A 19,050-nucleotide genomic window follows, 5' to 3' on the forward strand; every position below is an offset into this window, starting at 1 on the left:
TTTCCAATTTGGAAAGAAATAAAGTGCATTTTTATATTTTAGAAAATTTATTTTATCTGTTATAGACTACCTATAGCAAAGTCCAGAGATTTGAATATATATATGCACACTTAGGTAGCCTTCGTGCTTGGTTGTCCTGAACAAGGAGTGCTCGTGACGACATGCAATGTATACGATTTTCAGAACCTCACTTTGGGGCACTTTTTATAAGGAAATTACATATAGGATCCCAAGCTAAATCTATATCAATTAATGGTGACCAGCTTCTGTAATTAAAATCCTAATAGCTTTCAAGAAGCCTTTAGTTATAGTATTTTGGTTTCTAGAAAGTTTGGGGTAAAATGTCATTCTTTAGTCTTCTGTAAAAAGCAGGTAGAAACAAGTTATTTGATCCATAAGTCCATCATCATAAGATAGGGAGCAGTGATTTAGTGTTAGACATGGACATCAGTGTTAGAACTAATAGATACCTCATAGTCCAGAACTTGGCCCTGGCTGTCAGTGTTCTGATAGCCAGTTTCTTTGCAGGGCCAGTACCGTGTCCTACAACTGCCACTGCACTGTGCACTCTCCAACTGGATTGGGAGCTCCATGTAGAAGTTGAGTGTTCTAGTCCAAGCTTTTCCACCTGATAGCCAAATGACTGTGGGCCTCACTTCTATAAAATGAGGGAGATGGACTAGACAATATAGTTGTTGTTTTCAACTTCTGTGATTCTAATTGTCTTACCTGTTTGTGTACTAAATATGCAATCTTAGACTTATAGTGGGTTCTAGAGAAATGCTGAACAGCCCTGGCTGGGTAGCTCAATTGGTTAGAACAACATCCCAATACACCAAGGTTGTGGGTTCGATCTCTGGTCGGGGCCCATTCAAGAAGCAACCAATGAACGCATAAATAAATGGAACAACAAATTGATGTTTTTCTCTCTTTCTCTTCCTTCCATCCTCCCTCCCTTCCTCTCTAAAAATCAAGAAGAAAATTTTTTTTAAATGCTGAACAAAATTGAACTCATAAGCTGATTTATGGAAGGGTTTGCCAGTATACTTACTTGAATTACAGGATATCCTTGATAACAACAAACTATACAATTTACTTTTTGTTCCATTTTAGGTATTTCTTCTTTCTATACTTTTTTTTTTTTTAACAAATAAACCAGAATTGTGTTCTAGAGAACATAAGTCAATAAAATGGTATGCCCCTGTTTAATGATTAGATAATAAGCTATTCAGGTATTAATTACAAAGGTCACTAGCACTAAAAAAATTTTTTTTCTGCTTTAAAGGTTGTTAAACTCTGGTGTTTTAATGAGGTGGATTCCTCTTGGATTTTCTCATGGTTACAGAAGTCATGTAGTCTGTGTGTTTAACACAATATCTGAGTCTGATGAGTCACATGGCATGTCTGTTTTTAGCTGGGAACTGATTTTGTTGGTCACTTGTGATGGTCACTTGGGAGAGTTGACTCAAAATAACTAAAAGTAACTCATAGCTACTTATATCTTAATTGTAAGCGTGATGATATCATGTTTTAATTTTAGTTTAATCCAATTTTTGCCCTCAAAAAGGACTGCTCCTTTTGTCTCTTAAATTGTTGAATTTATCTGATCTCTTTTTTTTTTTTTATCCTCACCCGAGGACATTTTTTCATTTTTTGTTCAGATAGACGGGAGGGAGAGAGGGGAAGAGAGAGAAAGAGAGAAACATCTATGTGAAAGGGACACATCGAGTGGCTGCCTCCCTCACGACCCAACCAGGGCCGGAGACAAACTGCAACCGAGGTACGTGCCCTTAGCAGGAACCGAACCAGGGTCTCTCTGGACCGCAGGCCGACGCTCTAACTGCTGAGCCAAACTGGCCAGGGCTTGTCTGATCTCTTTTAAGAAGTGGTTTTCATTTGAAAAGGAACCATAAACACAATACTTTTCTAACGTTAAATAATATAAACGAAATTTGTACAATGGCAGATTCCACATAGGTGTCTCCTGAAGCTATGTAGTGATGAAGAAGCTTTGGATATTTCAAATGAATGGGAAATTATGAGTTTATTTTTTAATTAGTCATGTTTTAAAAATGTATATTTTACATTCTCACTTAAACTTGTCCATTTTTATTTTATTTTCTGTGTGAATGTCAGTCTGTTTCTCTCTCTTTCTCATTTCTGTTAGAAGCTTACTTTTAAGAAAGTGAAAGACAGGAATTCAAAGATGACTGCATTTTTTTTTTTTTTTTATAGTTGGGCTGCTGAGTGATTTATATGTTCAGGCTGCTTCCCAAAGCTTGCTCCTCCCCTTTCCTTTACCCGCATGTCACACCACCTCTCACCACTCATCATTTTTCTGCCTTGTCCATTTGTTGGTTGTTCTCTAGTCACACCACACCTTCACCTTTTGGCACCCAGTAGACATTTTTGGTTGTACTGGTGTTTTGAATCAGGCATTATCTCCTTTAAAACAGACTACAGAGGAGTAAAGGAAAGTGGGGATCTTTTAAGCTAGAGCATTTATTTTGTCTCTTATGACTTTGGAGGATTAATTTTCTTACCTTAAATAAGACTTGAAGTTAACTTAGCTAAATAGCATTTTTGCTGCCTGATTTTTTATTTTGATAAGGGCTTTTTGAGTCACCAGTAGAAAAGCTAATTTGAGAACAGAGTGACATTTTTTGCCCTTGTAAATACGCACTGGTATAAGCCACCAAAAAATTCTCCCTAAGAAGAGGTGTAAGAGATGACTGAAAAAATTTTCAGAATTCCCATTAGTCTCATGGTTTGTCTTTAGTTTTATTCCATGACTTCAAACTCTTTTTACTGTCTTTATAATCCTCCACTAATCCAGAATTAAGAATTTGGCTCATAGGAAAAAAAATCCAAGTTCAGTGATTTGTATTAAAAAAAAACAAAACACCTCTTGCCATGGCCAGGTTGGAGCATTGTTCTGTGTACCAAAGGGTCCCACGATTTCCGGTGCAGGCACACACCTGGGTTTTGGGTTTGATCCCCAGTTAGGCCTGTACAGGAGGCAACTGATTGATATTTCTCTCTCAAATCCATGTTTCTCTTCCTTTCCCCCTCTCCCTTCCTCTCTTTCTGAAATAGATAAAAACATATCCTAAGGTGAGGATTTAAAAACAACAATAAAAATTGCCTCTCTGGGCTGAAAAGTACAACTTTATTCCCTTTTACTACTCCCATGTCTACTCACACACAATTACTTTTAAATACTTTTTTCTTATTATAAAAATGGTTTTTCCCTTATGGAAAAATTGGAAAACTAAAAAATATGATAAAGGACAAAATTGAAATCATCCATGATTTACTCTTGTTTTTCATATAGTAGAGGTTGTATTTTACATAAAGATAGAACTTTGTATCTTGTTTACTTAACATTATTTCTCAGGCTGTTAAGTTTTTTGGGGTAAATTTTCTTCACTATTATTTCTATGGCATTTCATGGTTTCATCATCATTCCACCAATGATTTTACCTAATTTAAACATTTGTTTTGCTTATTATTTTAAACAGTGCTTTGATTTAATTAAAAAAAAGAAAAACTTCCATAAATCTTTGCTGCAATTTTGATTATTTTTTTAGGATAGATCCCTAAAGGTGAAATTATTATGTGAAAAGATATAAAAATCTTTAAGTTTCTTGATAAAATTGCCATAGTCCCTGCTAGAAAGGACTATATCTCTACCAGTTAACATAAGCACAGGGAGTGATATTATCAAGATGGTGACATAGGTCATTCCCAACCTCATTTCTCCTCACAGAAGATGAGCTAGCAGCTATCTGTGGCAAGACACCATTGTGAAAATCTGAAAACCCAGGGCTGAGGCTGAGCACCCCCAACCCCAGATCTCCTGCAGCCCTGTTTGGATACTGCTAAGCAGCCCTTTTAAGTACAGTCCCCACATAGCCAGGGAGTTTGACAGTGGCCCTGAGGCCTTAGAGTCTAGTCTGTGGTACCACCCAGCTGTGGAGCCTACCATACAGCCCTTCCAAGCAGCAAAACCCAACCTATGGCCCTGCCCAATTGTTGAACGCAGCCTGTAGCCTCATCCAGGCAGGGATCCAGCCAGTGACCCCACCAATTTGCAAAATCTAGCCTGCAACATCACCTGACATGAGCACTTGGACAGCAATCCTGCCCATCCATGGAGCATAGTCTGTAGCTCATTTAAATGCAGGATATAGTTGGAGCCCCCTCCCAACCAAAGAACTTGACTAGACTAATAGTGGAGCATAGCCAATGGCCTACCTGATCACGAAGTCCAGCCTGAAGCCCTGTCTGACTTCAGGACATAACCTCTGGCCCTGTTTGATTGTGTAGCATAGCATAGCCAGAGGTCCCATCTGACCTCAAAGCCCTGTCTGCAATCCTTCCTCATCACGGAGTCCACCAACAGCACCACCTGGTCAGCAAGTACAGCCTGGGATCCCACCCAACCAGGTATGATTACAGAGACCAGGCCGTAGCCATATCCAATCATGGAGCACAACCAGTGGCACTACCCTGCCCAGGAACACAGCCAGCATCCCCACCCAATCAGGGAGCCCTCCCAGTGGTCTTGTTTGAGTGTGGACCTCAGCCAGCAGGCTCATCCAACTGCTGAACCCAGTCAGCAACAACCCTCCTAACTTTAGAATATGGGTGGTGGCCTCACCCAATTAGAGACCCTGATAGAAAGTCCTGCTTGCCCAGAGGCACAACCAGTACCCCAAGCTGAGCTGACTGGTGAAGGTCTTTCTCTGCCAAAGAGAATTGATAATGTCTGGAGGAAGAGACCACTTACCTATGTGTTTAGATACCAACACAGGGAATCAAAGGACACAAATAATCAGGTAAACATGCCACCGTTAAAGGAAACTAATGAAACTCCAGTAACTTGACCCTAAAGAAAGGAAGATCTATAAACCATTTGACAAAGAATTCAGAATAATCCTCTTAATGAAGTTCAGTGAACTTCAAGAAGACACAAACAACTAAATAAGGAGAGCAATGCATAAACAAAATGAAAAGTTCAACAAAGAAATAGAAATTATAAATCAAACAGAAAACAAAAAATCAAACAAATTTTAGACTTGAGGAATACAATGAAACTGAAGAATTCAGTTAAGAGCTGCAACAACAGATTTGACGAAACAGAAAAAATAATCAGTGAACTAGAAGATAGAAATTTAAAATTATCCAGTTAGAGGAGGAAAAGAAAAAAGAATGAAAAAAAAGTGAAGAAAGCCTATTAACTTATGGGATACCATCAAGAAAAACAAGTATGCATTATGGGAATCCCAGAAGTAGAAGTGAAAGAGAAAGGTTCTGTCTATTTAAAACAATAATATGTGGATAGTGGCCACACAATGCAGTATACAGATCATGTATCATAGAAATACACACAATGCAGTATACAGATCATGTATCATAGAAATATACACTTGAAACCTATATGATCTTATTAACCAATGTCATCCTAATAAATTTCATTAAAAAAAACCAAACTAATAATGGCTGAGCCCTGGCCGGTTTGGTTCAGCGGTTAGAGCGGTTAGAGCGTCGGCCTGCGGTCCTGAGAGACCCGGGTTCGGTTCCCGCTAAGGGCACGTACCTCGGTTGCAGTTTGTCCCCAGCCCTGGTCGGTTGTGCGGGTGGCAGCCACTCGATGTGTTCCTTTCACATCAATGTTTCTCTCTCTCTCTGTTCCTCTCTCTCCCTCCCACTCTACCTGAACGAAAAATGGAAAAATGTCCTCGGGTGAGGATAAAAAAAAAAAAATAATAAATAATGGCTGAAAACTCCCCAAATTTGTTGAGAGAAATGGACATACAGATTCAAGAGGTCTAACAGACTTCTAATTGGTTGAAATTAAAAACGGTAATATTTATGTGTGGAATCTTTGAAAAAAAACCAAGAACAGAGCAGATTAGTCATTGCCACAGTGGGTAGGAATGGGTGAAGATAGTCAAAGTGTACAAACTTCTAGTTATAAGTCCTGGGAATGTAAAGTACACCATGGTGACTTTAGTTAACAATATGGTACTGTATATTTGAAAGTTGCTAAAATTGTGGATATTTAAAATTCTCACTACACAGGCAGAAAAATTATAACTATACTAATTGTTAACTTACCTTATTGTAATCATTTCACAATGTATGCACATGTTAAATCATTATTGTACACCTTAAAGTTATACAATGATACATGTCAATTGTATCACAATAAAGCCAAAAAAAGAGAAAAACATGTACAAGTACAGATGGTGTATGAAAAAGGAGTCTTTTGGTAGACCAGACCCCACCAAGAGGGTTTTCCCCTAAATTGTGACTACTTTCATATGGGGAACAACATAATGCATTACTTTAAAGTTTCCATGTCTTTATTTACTGGTAAAATTAAGCAATTTTTATATGTTTGGTAGCTAATTTTATTTGTATATTGTCTCAGTATCATTTATCTTTTTATTATTAGGCTCTTTATTGTCTTTGCAGTTTTAATATTAAATTAGTTGTGTTATGAGCTTTACACATATTTTAAGAAATATAATTTATTTTATTTATTTATTTATTTTTATCCTCACCCGAGGACACTTTTCCATTTCTTGTACAGACAGAGTGGGAGGGAGGGAGAGGAAGAAAGAGAGAGAGGGAAACATCGATGTGAAAGGGACACATCGAGTGGCTGCCACCCGCACAACCAACCAGGGCCGGGGACAAACTGCAACCGAGGTACATGCCCTTAGCGGGAACCTAACCCGGGTCTCTCCGGACCGCAGGCGGACGCTCTAACCGCTGAGCCAAACCGGCCAGAGCTAATTTATTTTTAATATATACCTTTAATATACCTTTTAATATATACTGTTATTTTGTAGTTTTCCCCAAATCACTATCTTTTTTTAAAATTTTTTATCCTCACCCGAGGACATTTTTCAATTTTTTGTTCAGATAGAGCGGGAGGGAGAGAGAGAGAGAGAAACATCGATGTGAAGGGACACATCGAGTGGCTGCCACCCGCACGACCAACCAGGGCCGGGGACAAACTGCAACCGAGGTACGTGCCCTTAGCGGAAACCGAACCCGGGCCTCTCTGTACCGCAGGCCGACACTCCAACCGCTGAGCCAAACCGGCCAGGGCCCAAATCACTATCTTTTAATCTTGTTTGATATACATATATGTACATTCCAAATTTTTGTATAATGATACCTAGCACCATTTTCATTGTGATTTCCTTTTTTTTTTAATCCTCACCAAAGGACACTTTTGCATTTATCTTCACATAGAGCAGGAGGGAGCAGGAGGAAAGAGAGAGAGAGAGAAACATCGATGTGAGAGAGACACATTGAGTGGTTGCCACCCACACGACACCAACCAGGGCTGGGACAAACTGCAACCGAGGTATGTGCCCTTAGCTGGATCCGAACCCAGGACTCTCTGGACCATGGGCCAACGCTCTAACCACTGACAGGGCTGTGATTTCCTTTTAAGACAGCCTTTCCCTTTCAAAGATTAGATATTTATATTTCCTTGTAATTTTTTTGAAGTTTAATTTTTCTTTTATTGCTTTTCTCCTTTCCTTTTTATTTTTTATGTTCACCCTTTTGAACTGTTTGAAATTTATTGTGCCCTCTGGACTGAAATAGATGTGTGATTTCCTTTTTTTCCAAATAGATAACCAATTGTCCCAGCACCATTAATTAATAATGCTCCTCTTCTTTCCATAATCCATAAGATTGTTTCATTAAAAGGCCAACTTTTTTTTTAAATCAAGGTTATGCTTGGGTGTTTTATGTTGTTCTCCATTTCTTTCCTCCTTGTTACTTTTGTGAATAGGATTATTTTCCCATTTTAAAATGTATAGCTTTAAAATTAACATTTTAAAGCATAAATTAAAAACTTTAAGTTGAACTCTTAAAAAAGAATTTCTGTTATGTTTATTGACCCATATTCAAAACAGAAGTGGAAAATACAGAGGAAGACACAATGCTGGGCTATGGGAAGTAGATGGAAGCTTGGCTCAGCTGACAAGGGAAAGAGAAGGGGTAGTTCCTTTTGGGTGCATTAGATATCTTCTTTGTTCATTTCATGCCTCCAGATGCTCAATTCAGAGTCCTAGGTTACATCTGGTAGACCAGATTCTCTAGAATCTAGAGTCTAGATCATTGTGTTCTCTCTCATGCTCTTTTCTCCAAGAAATTCCCTAGGCTACTAGATTCATGCCTATAATTATACTCTATAAATTTCTAAATATATAGATTCTATATATGGATAAAATAAAGATATACCAACTTGTATGTGTATTTATAGTCTACTAATTCTTGTTTTTCATGCTATTTTTGTGGTTTTGTTTTACCCCTGAATAGTTTATCCTTTACAGTTAGCTTTGAAATCCTCACTTTGGTCCCTCCTCTGCCCCCATTTTCCTTTCCCCTGTTCTCCACTTCCTGCTTTGCAAATTGTGATCCCCTCCCCCACTCTTTTAGCCTAATGAAGGTGTCAGTGTGTTCTTGTGTGTGCACTAATTAATAGAAAAATATTTAAAATTCTTTTAGAGATATCTCTACTATCTAAAAGTTGTTGTTTTCCCATTGTGGTGCTAAATTATAAATATCTGAAGTTGTTTGGCATTAGAACTGAGGTAGCTTCTTTTTTTAAAGTTAATTTTAACTTGGCTTACTGTCTTTTGCAGAGAAAATTTAATGCATTACTAGCTAGGGATATAGCAATAGAGAAATTCAGTTATGTAAATATTATAAGAAGAAATGGCTTTATTCCAAATATTTTTGAGAAAAATGAGATGCTACTTGACCTAAACATTAAAATGTATAAACTGGACAGTTTTTAGAGTAAATTGCTTTGTTTGGCAAACTTATCTCCAGTTTAATTGTTTATATTTGGTTCTAAACACTTTCCCTTCCTATTACAAGTTTAAAAAGCAACAACACTTTGAAGTTCAGAGGGCTTTTTAGTAATTATTTGGATCAACATACTCAAGTCATCTGCCATTGACAGTATTGTTATAGCCAAATAAGCTTTTGGAAACTCAAGAATTCCAATGTATTTTTGTCAGCAGGAAAAAAAATGTCTCTTTCTAAAATAATACTGAAAATAAAAATGATAACATTAACTTCAGCACCACTGCATCACCACCACCAGGCTTATGATAGACTCACAAAAAAAGAAAAAGTATCTATGAATTGGTTTCTCTGGACGAGTGGATAGGGCACACACCAAATGTAGAGAGTCACATTAACTAATTGAAAACAAAATAAAAGCTCTTGACACTAAATGCAGTCATTAGATTATAAATTGGATGTCTGTTGCCTCATAAGAATTATAGCATTTTGTGAGAGAAGTGATTAGTTTTTCCCTGGAACACTTTTATTCTACCCTATTTATACACCCAAATCAAATCACTACTAACTTCTAATATGACTTCTACAAAGACCACTTTTTTTTTTTTTACCTCTAGTTTTTATGTTTAAGAAACTGATATGTATTTTTTGATACATTTCTCTCCTCTCTCCATTGGGAGCAATCTCATTTGTCAAATCAAGTAGGTTTAAGACTAGAAGAAATAGGGACCATGCACTAGAGACAAAATTTACAAACTAATTAGGATAGCAGCCCCAGGCAGGAGGAGTGATCAGGAAGACTGGGCAGGGAAGGGAAGAAAATAAATAATTTTTGCACATTAATATGAGTCAAGAGATGTTTTAAAATACTTTCTCAATTTATTGATTTATCGAACTTGACATTTCTCTGTGCCAGGCACTAAGTCCTTCAAAAGCATTAACTTCCCTGACTCTTAAGTCCTGTATTAAAATAACCAACATGTACACAGTTGACTATTGTTATTATTATTTTAGTCAACAGAAAACTGAAGCACAGAAAGTTTAAGTAATTTGCTTAAAGTCACACAACTGGTGAGTGTCTGGGTCAGAATTCAGATCCAGACAATCTGGCGCTTCATCATTGTGCTCTGCCACCACTGGCCAGTGTTGAAGCATCACATCAACACTATGTAGTATCTCCATTTTAGAGATGGGGATCCTGAATCTGGTTAAATAACTCAGACAGGATCAGCCTTAAACTTATTTTCTTTCTTCAAGAGTCAGCTCTTCTTATACTACCTATTCTTACTAATAAATGATCGGACTGTTTACCCAGTCGTCTAAATCTGAAACCCAGAGATAATTTTAGATTTCAGTCTTTCCAGCTAAGAAGCTGAGCCCTTCTTTTAATCTCTTCTGCTACTGTTTTAAAAAGGATTATAATCTCAGACTTACAGGAGACAGGTAATAAAACTTACAGGTAATAAAATGAGGGAAGGAAACCGGCCGGGCATGAGGGAGTGGAAAGTTGGTAGACTCTGCCCAGCCGCTGTGGCTCAGTGGATTGTGTGTCATCCCATGCACCGAGAGGTTACCAGTTCCCTTCTGGGTTAGGGCACATGCCTGAGTTTTGGGCTCAATCCTCAGTAGGGTCCATGCAGGATGCAATTGATTGAAGTTTTTATTGCTCTCCCTCTCCGGTCCTCTCCCTCTAAAAACAAAACAAAAAATTTAAAAATGAAGTTGGTGGACTCTGGTGGGATGTGGTATTGCTAGGAGGCTGCTGCTTCTCTGTTCCAGCTGTCTATTTCCAGGCAAGAATGTGGGCTCATATTTGATAGATCTAATTTTTTAAAGAAGAACCAGAAATCTGGATTTATGTGAAATTTTTCCATTTTTAAATCATAGTGCAAGCCAAACAAAATATGGCTGCAGGCCATCAGTTTGTAACCCCTGACTGTTTATTATTGAGTCCCCCTAACCTAATTTACATTCCCTAATCTATTTCCAACCATTTTGGGACTATACTAGCATAATCTATCCAAAGTGGTAATCAGATAGGATTTTTGGGGTAATTCAGAGGATTAAGTACATTAAAACATGTAACATTCTTAGATGAGATCTTGATACTTGAGTAAGCACTCAATGTTCTTTATTGGTTGTTAGTTCTTCACTTAATGAAAAGCCTTGACTGACTCCCATTTATGCTCAGAATAATTTTTTAACATGGCATAAAAAGGGTATTTTTTCATGACTCTTGTCTTCCCACCTTCATCTTCTGCTGTTTCATCAAATGTACTCAAGCCATTCTCAAGGCTCTTGTGTGCCAGTCTACTTCATGCCCTTGTACCCCTCTTCCTCTGCCTTGTCCATCTGACTTGTGAGCTCTTATCTCTCCTGCCTCCCTCAAGATTCAGTTCAAGCATCTCCTCCTCTATTAAACTTTTGACGACATTTCCCCTTGGAGAGAGGATTTCTCCCTTCTTTGTGTTCCCTTAAGATTGTGAACCTTGGGCAAGGACTATATATCTTTTCTCAGTCTTCATATTCTCAGTACTTTGTGCAATGCTAGCACATAGTGTGTATCTACAATAAATGTTGGTTGGAAGTAATACCACTAATAAAAATTAGGACTGGGACTTGAACCCTCACCTGGCTGTAAATTCCTTCCTCTTTGTTTTTTTATTTTAAAAAAATTTTTTAATCCTCACCTGAGGATATTTTTCCATTGATTTTAGAGAGAGGGGAAAGGAGGGGGAGGGGAGGGAGAGGGAGAGAGTGAGAAGGAGAGAGAAACATCAGTGTGAGAGACACACATCAATTGGTTGCCTCCTGAATGCGCTCACACTGGGTTCAGGAATCGAACCTGCGATCCTTCGGCGCACAGGCTGACATACTAACCATTGAGCAATGGCCAGGTTTATTATTTGTTTGTTTATTTATTTTGGAAGGGGGGGAGAACATTGATTTGTTGTTCAACTTATTTTTGCATTCATTGGTTGACTCTTATATGTGCTCTGACCAGGGATCTAACCCACAGCCTTCGTGAAGCGGGATGATGCTCTAACCAACTGAGCTACCTGCCAGGGCTTCTTCCTTTTTGGATTGTACCTCAGAGAAGAAAGAAGTTGTGACTGCTCTATCATTTAGGGACCAGCATAATACAGTATCTAACCTAAGGACCTGTTATAGCCTAGGGCATCATGGTTGCAACTAATGATGAATTTAGGAAATTTTTTATAATCCAAAGTAATGCAGTAACATCAAAGATACTCTTTCCTCTGAAATGTAGTATGTGAAAACTAAGGTGAAACCACCAATTAAATAGTGTGTTTTACCAGTCAGGTAAAGCGGTTCTGTTTTCCTATGTTAGGAGTTTGATGGTAAGTGGTTGGAGACACCACATCTATTTATAGGTGGTCTGAGTGCCAAATTTGTTATCTTCTTTCCCCAGGCTTGATAAATGAAAGAATGTTGGACTTAACTATTGGTAGTGTCTCCATTAATGAATAGGGGAGTCTGGAGAAAACACGTGAACAGGAAATTGAAGGGCACCTGGTGTTGTTTTTATCAGTCCAGGAATTCTAGACTTGCAAATTGTATCCTGTTCTTTTTCTGTTTAAAGAAAGGACTTTGGTAAAAGACAAAGAACAGTATTGAATCCATTAGAGGAATAAATTTGCAATATAATAAGTGCCAATCATCTAGATCATTCTTTGTAATAATTTGGTCACTTCTGTTCTTAATTGTGTTTAATTTTTCAAAGCCTATTTTTGTCTAGTGAGAAGGAAATATTTTTCTTAATTATAAAGCTGATCTCTAAAAGATACTGTTTAATTAGGACTAAGGGTAGATTTATTGGCCTTTCCTACAATTGCATCACTCAAGTAGGGTTGGTTTCTGAAGGTTAACATAACACTGAATGATTCTGTAGTTTATAATCCAAAGGAAATTATTATGTATAAAACTTATTGAAACTCTATTAAATTTAAGTTCTGTTACCATCATTCATTTATAGACTGCCTACTGTGTGTTCAGTACTTTGCCACATGCTGTAATACTTTCATTACAAAGATGAATACACATAGGATTTGCTCTAATTTGGTTTTTAAACAAGGCATACACACTTGCATGTATGTGTAACTAAGTGATCATGATTACATTATAGAGGGTGTGGAAGTTGTTTTTTATTACTTGATATCCACTTTTGGATTTTGGAGTTGAACTCATTACATCTTCCAGTGATGGGAAAAACATGATCTTCTGTTTACCCTTCTTTTATGGAGACCTCCAGTTCATAAATTTTGATCTAAAATAACTTTATATTTATTTCTGTATTGTTAAAGCAAACAATTCCTAGTTGTTTGGAATTGTTTTGTATTCCCTAACATTTTTTTAATGTTTCAGAAAAATTTCCCCTAAATTTTTGTTCAATAATACGTATGCCTACATCTAGCCCCCCAATATTGTTTCATCCTGGGAAAGCCCTGTCAGCAGCAGAGCTTAATATTGGCCATCTCCATCCACTTTAAAGTGGGCAAAATTGCCCTGGGCTAGATAGCAATTGCCCTGGGCTAGATAGCAATTAGTCTTTTTTTTTTTTTTTAAAGATTTTGCCTTATCTTGATGCCATTAAACATCTAAATTGAACAACAGTTCTCTTTGTTCTGATGCCATGCTCACCAAGCAATCTTCTGATCTTCATTATGGCTTTGCATGTAGCTTGCCTGCAAGGGCAGAACACATTTGCGAGAAGATGCAAGGATCTGTTCTTTGGTACTCGATTTCTTACTGTGTAAATCAGTCAATTGCCATTGTGTCTTGTATATCAGTCTCTTGTGAACTCTCTCAAGCTAAAGTAGCTTTCAGAATTTGATTGCCCTGGGATACTGGCAGCCAGACCTTGCCCCTTGGCCGACTGAGCAGAGCAGCCTGTTCTAAGAGGCCCCTTGGCAGCCAGTCAACTGCCTTCCAAGACCACACCCTGAGTTTATTATACATCTTTCTTTTTGACTTATGTGTTATTTATTTCTTTGTGATTTTTTTTCAAGAGGCATTATAAAATGTTTTATTTGTTTTCTCACCATAAACTTTTTAAAAGTAAAATATAGACCTTGGACAACTAGAGTTGGGTCTTGACCTTTTCTCCCTCAAGAATTGGCAAACCAATTTGAAATTTTTCTGTCAGCTACAAATCTGAACAAATTAGAAAGCACTCTAAAATCCCTAGGCATTGCTCTTGTTGGAACTTCAATGCCGACTCCCCACTCCAAGTATTTGTTTAAAAAAACTAACTGGCACTTTTTTACTCGTGTCTGAAGAGAATTATCTATGAACTCAAATTTTATATGCCTAAAGAAGGCTCCCTAGAATACTACTACAAATTGTATACCTTATCATCTTTTTGAGTATTTAGGGTATATATTAACATATTAAAGATGCTGGGAAGTCTTACAATAAGAAACTTGTTTAATTTTATATAATCTGGATTTCAAATTCCTCAACTTCCAGGCCATCTTCCCCAGATTCCTTCCCTGCACCCCAACCCCCAAATCCCAGTTAACAAACATGATTTAGGATATCTGCTAAACACCATTCCTGTTCTGTTTTCCTTTAACTTTTCTGCATCTGATCCTGAAACACAGAACATAAACCCAGTGATTCTGATATTTCCAAAAATGGTTTCATAGTATTATCATTGTAATTAACTAGTTTATTAATATTAATAAAGGAAAGAGAGCAAAGGGAGAGTCAAACATTGTAAGCATGGTCACCCGGGCAGCTTCACCAGCAAAGCTACAGCTTCACACTCCCCAGGGAACCACCAGTCCATTCCCTGCAAATCAACTGGGGGCAGGGATCTTACAAAGGGGGAGATGGGCACATGCACAGTGAAGTCCAGGTGATGTAGGGAAGGAAGGTGCTTGCCTGTCAGTCTAGTCTGGGGAATAGTGGATTGGCCAGGGTTGGACCCCATTAGAAACATGCAAAATCTTGAGACGTTAAAATCCCCAGACAGAGTTACTTCTCTTGTGCTCTTGCTCCCCCTTGCTCTCTCTCTTGCTCCATGACCTGCATTCGTCCATGTGCTTGCCTGTTCTCTCTCTATAGCCATGTGACCTTAAGCAGCTGCATGGCCCATGACCATATAGACCCCACACACAATGGACTGCCACTGGGAATGCAAGCTAAACTAGCCAGATGCTGGACTGGACTGGACTGTAATATGGAACAGAAATTCTGGGCAGTGGCCTTAATTCTGGTCGTGCTAAAGATAAGGTTGGACTCTTCTCTAGCAAAACAGACAGAGATGGGACCTTGGAGGAGAACCCCTTTAATTTTACATCATCGGAAAGCTTTCCACGAAACTCCATCCTTTCATGGGGGCCTCAGGAAATTCTTTTCCTTGTGGTAGCCCTAGAACTCCACTTTCACCAATCCTGAAACATAGAACATGAATCCAGTGATTCTGGTATTTCCAAAAATGGGTTGATAGCATTCCAAGAAGAACAGCTTAGTGCTTAAAAGTGATTTGGCTGTGATAATTCTTGAGTTTCATTTATTTTTATTGTTTTTAAAAATAATAGTTATTATTAAAGCATTTAGCACATTAAAAAATTAAACTGAGTGCCTACAATAATGTCTTATATTTGTATACGCCATTGTGGCTTTGCTTTGTATTATCTCAGATGCGCCTATGAACTAGGCAGAGCAAATATTATAATGCCTGTTTGGGGAAGTGACGAGTTCAGAGTGTTCTGGTGATTTGAGGAAGACCATATGATCACATTGCAGCAGGGCCTGGGTTAAATCTCTAAATTTCTGACTCCTGGGTTCAGTAATTTCTTTTCTACATTACTTATTAATCAGTCTTTATTACTTTTAGTCAATTCTTTCATTTCTTCCTCCACCTCCCCACCCCCCCATTTAATAGGTTGAGTCATTCATTCATTAATGCCTACTGTGTGTCAGATTCAGTACTGTTGTGGTAAATACTCAAAAATCAATCAGAAGTTCTTGCCTGGAGGTGCTCCTAGTTTAGTGGGATAGGGAAGTGGAGTGATAAGCACCAGTACTTGAGATGTTTTAGTGCAAATGCTAGAGAACACACATGAAAGAGTGCCAGAAGTTATGCCTCTTCTCGTAGGGAATGTTAGAGAAGTCTCCACAGTAAGACTGTACCTTAAAGAATTAGAAGGATTCCTGCCAAGAGAGTTCAGGACAGGCCCTGGCTGGGTAGCTGGGTTGGTTAGAGGGTCATCCTGATACACCAAAGTTGTGTGTTCGATCCCTGGTCAGGGCACATAAAAGAATCACCAATGAATGCATAAATCAGTAGAACAACAAATTGATGTTTCTCTCTCTCCCCCTTCCTCTCTCTCTGAAAGGAAAGAAGGAAGGGAGGCAGAGGGGAAGGGTTCAGGACATAAGTGATTCAGGGATAGGTCATGTGAGGGCTCGGAGGCATGAAAAAGCCAAGTATGTTGGGAGAAGAGTAGGCAGTGAGGAAGGGCAGCAGCTAAGGCTGAAATGGCGAGTTGGAGGTAGCACTTGGAGTTGCAGTCCTGACTCCACAGCTCACTAGCTATGTGACTTTTCTAAGCTTTAGTTCCTTACTTTACAGGTATTGTGAGGATGAAATACAGTCATACATAGGAAGGTGCCACTATCTTAAATCCTCAGGAGAAAAAAGGGAAATTCAGTGAATAAAATATAAAATTCCTGATATGTACTGGCATTCAGTATATGTGAGTTGTCTTTATCATGCTAAGCTAATTTGATTTGCTGTAGGCAGTGAGGAGACGTGAGCAATTTTAAATACTGTATCAGCTTCTTGTTATAAAAAGATTTAGAGTAGTCAGCAGAGGAACCAGTGTATGATGCTAGAATAATAGATTGTGTTTTAGACATAGGATTTGAGGCCCCTGCAGTATTTTGAGATATAAACCTAATAAGATAATAGTGAAACTGGAAGTTGTTTGCTTTCAGTCTATACTTGACATTGAAGCACAGGGAAGGCCTTTTGGTTCATTCCATTATCCCTGGATTCTGGTTCAGTTCACATCCATATACAGGGGTCTGTGTCTTTGTGTTATTGAGGAGAGGTGCGTGTTGGGGAGTAGGTGGCAGGTTTGGGGCAGTATGTTTCAGCTAAGAATACAATGATGGATGCTCACTCTTGGCAATCTGGATCTTCTCCAGATTGTTCTGTTATGATCCCTATCCAGATAAGCAAAAATCTCTTTAACATATGGAAATAGTCTAGTATTTTTTTGGTCCAGGTATAGACTGTGATAGGCAAATCTCTTGGGGTCACTGTCCACCAAAGCAGCCACCAGAGTTCAGTCTGACCCCTTATGAAACAGCCTTTATGTTACAATCCTTATCTTGTCCAATTGTCTAGATTGTCTTCTTCAAACCAATACTTGGGCTGTCCCAGAGGTTTTTCAAAGTTATCACTTGAATGGCGTTGAGTAGACATACACAGAACTTCCCCATTGTCACCTGGCTTGATTCACATATTTGTGTTTCTCGCCTGGTTTCAACAGGTGTTTGAGTGTCATTTGAAAATGAAATGAACCTCAGTTTGGAGAAGTACACTAGACCTTGTTATAATACTATCTGAAATGACAGAATTCAAAATGAAATAAGACAACCATGGCCTCCATCAAAGGGGCTTCTTTCTAAAAGTATTTTCCCCTAAAACGTATACTCGTAAGACTTGCTTTAGACTGATATTTGTGTGCTTACTAATACAGCACTTTATGTTTCATAGACTTTATACGGCAGAAGCTATTTCTTACTATTTGATTAAACTACATTAACTGTTAGGAGACTTACATTTATTGGGGACATAAGTATTAGCAAAATCTTGGGGATTTTATTTAGTAACAATAAACAACAACAAAATAGATTGAACCATTCTTGTTCTGAATGCTTGTTGAGTACACCTTTTGTATATAAATGTATTTGTGTTGTGTGTGGACTCCCACTGGTGCTTCTTTACTGTTATTCAGCCCTAGTTTGCCAGCACAAAATTAATTTCTATTGCTCTGGGAATAGTGCGTCTTTCTTTCTTTACTAGTATTGTATTATTTATAACGTGAAAGATTTGGATATCTTAATTGTTAGGGTTGAACTTTGCTTAGTAGAAATCAAACCATTTCTAGAGTTTATTATAAGGGATAAAAAGTATTTTCTACTGAATAATTTGTGTTTATATGTTATTTCAGTTTCTGTTACTATGGCAATGACGGCAGGGACTACAACCACCTTTCCTATGAGCAACCATACCCGAGAAAGAGTGACTGTGGCCAAGCTCACGCTGGAGAATTTTTATAGCAACTTAATTTTACAGCATGAAGAGAGAGAAACCAGGTATAGTAACGGCTAGTCAAAATTTTCTGTTTAAATAAACCATTATGCTGCAAGTAGAGTATAAATATGTTGCCCATTAATTATATAAAAGTGTAGAGCCCTGTGAGTTGTTTTTAAGTTTCTTATCCTGACAATAGATCTAGTTATTTGTTTTATTTTTGCAGAATAGTTTCTTGTTTGTATTCATATACTTATTTCAAATGAGATGTTTTAAACAGAACGTTTCCAACCATAAAATTATGATACAACTTTTTTCTTTTAGAGGAAGGTGTTATGAATAATTTACTTAAATCCAAAAACATTTATAGAGTTGTGTGTCTATAAGTGGGAATGGAAGAATGAAAAATGAAAGATGTTTTGCCTTCAGGAAACTTATAGTAAGGGAGATAATGCACATAAATACTACATGAAAGAGTAAAAATTATCACTAAGAGAAGAGCAAAGAAGAGAGAGATTGCTTTTGCCTGAGGCAGCTGGGAGGGCTTCATGCATGGTGGTGGCATTTAAACCGGGCTCTAAAGAAAGAGTCCTATTTATGCTACATAACAGAGAGAAGAAAGAAAGAAGAGTAGAAGGAAAGGCGTTAGAGACAGAAGAAATCATCTTCAGTGCTAGGTCAGGCCCCATTCAGGTTGGCTCAAGCTGAAGGTCAGCAATCCCTGGGAGCCTTGGGTGCTTTGTTAATGTGTTATTCTCATGGCAGTAGAGGGCCTCCATGCGTTTCAACAGAAGACTCACATGATGGCAGGTGTTTCTCTGGAAGAGTACTTTAATTGTGATGTATAGAATAGACTGTGGGAGGAGGAATTAGAAACAGGAAAGGCTAGTGATGTAGTCCAGGCAAACAGA

General features: G+C 38.0%; 1 protein-coding gene across 4 annotated transcripts in view; it reads left to right on the top strand.

Moving 5' to 3' along the window:
* STK38L (serine/threonine kinase 38 like) overlaps positions 1–19,050 on the top strand; it is an 83,578-nt gene that overhangs the window by 34,491 nt on the left and 30,037 nt on the right. For 3 of the 4 annotated variants that reach the window (XM_036252068.1, XM_036252067.1, XM_036252069.1), the window contains one exon: positions 18,057–18,201. In XM_036252068.1, the coding sequence (XP_036107961.1) occupies positions 18,068–18,201 (134 nt within the window). In that variant the 5' untranslated portion in view covers positions 18,057–18,067. Of the gene's footprint in view, positions 1–18,056; positions 18,202–19,050 lie in introns of those variants that run through there. The other variant, XM_036252070.1, reaches the window with a different exon arrangement.

Source organism: Molossus molossus, unplaced genomic scaffold (assembly GCF_014108415.1).
Source record: "Molossus molossus isolate mMolMol1 unplaced genomic scaffold, mMolMol1.p scaffold_m16_p_10, whole genome shotgun sequence".
NCBI classification, from domain to species: Eukaryota; Metazoa; Chordata; class Mammalia; order Chiroptera; family Molossidae; genus Molossus; species Molossus molossus.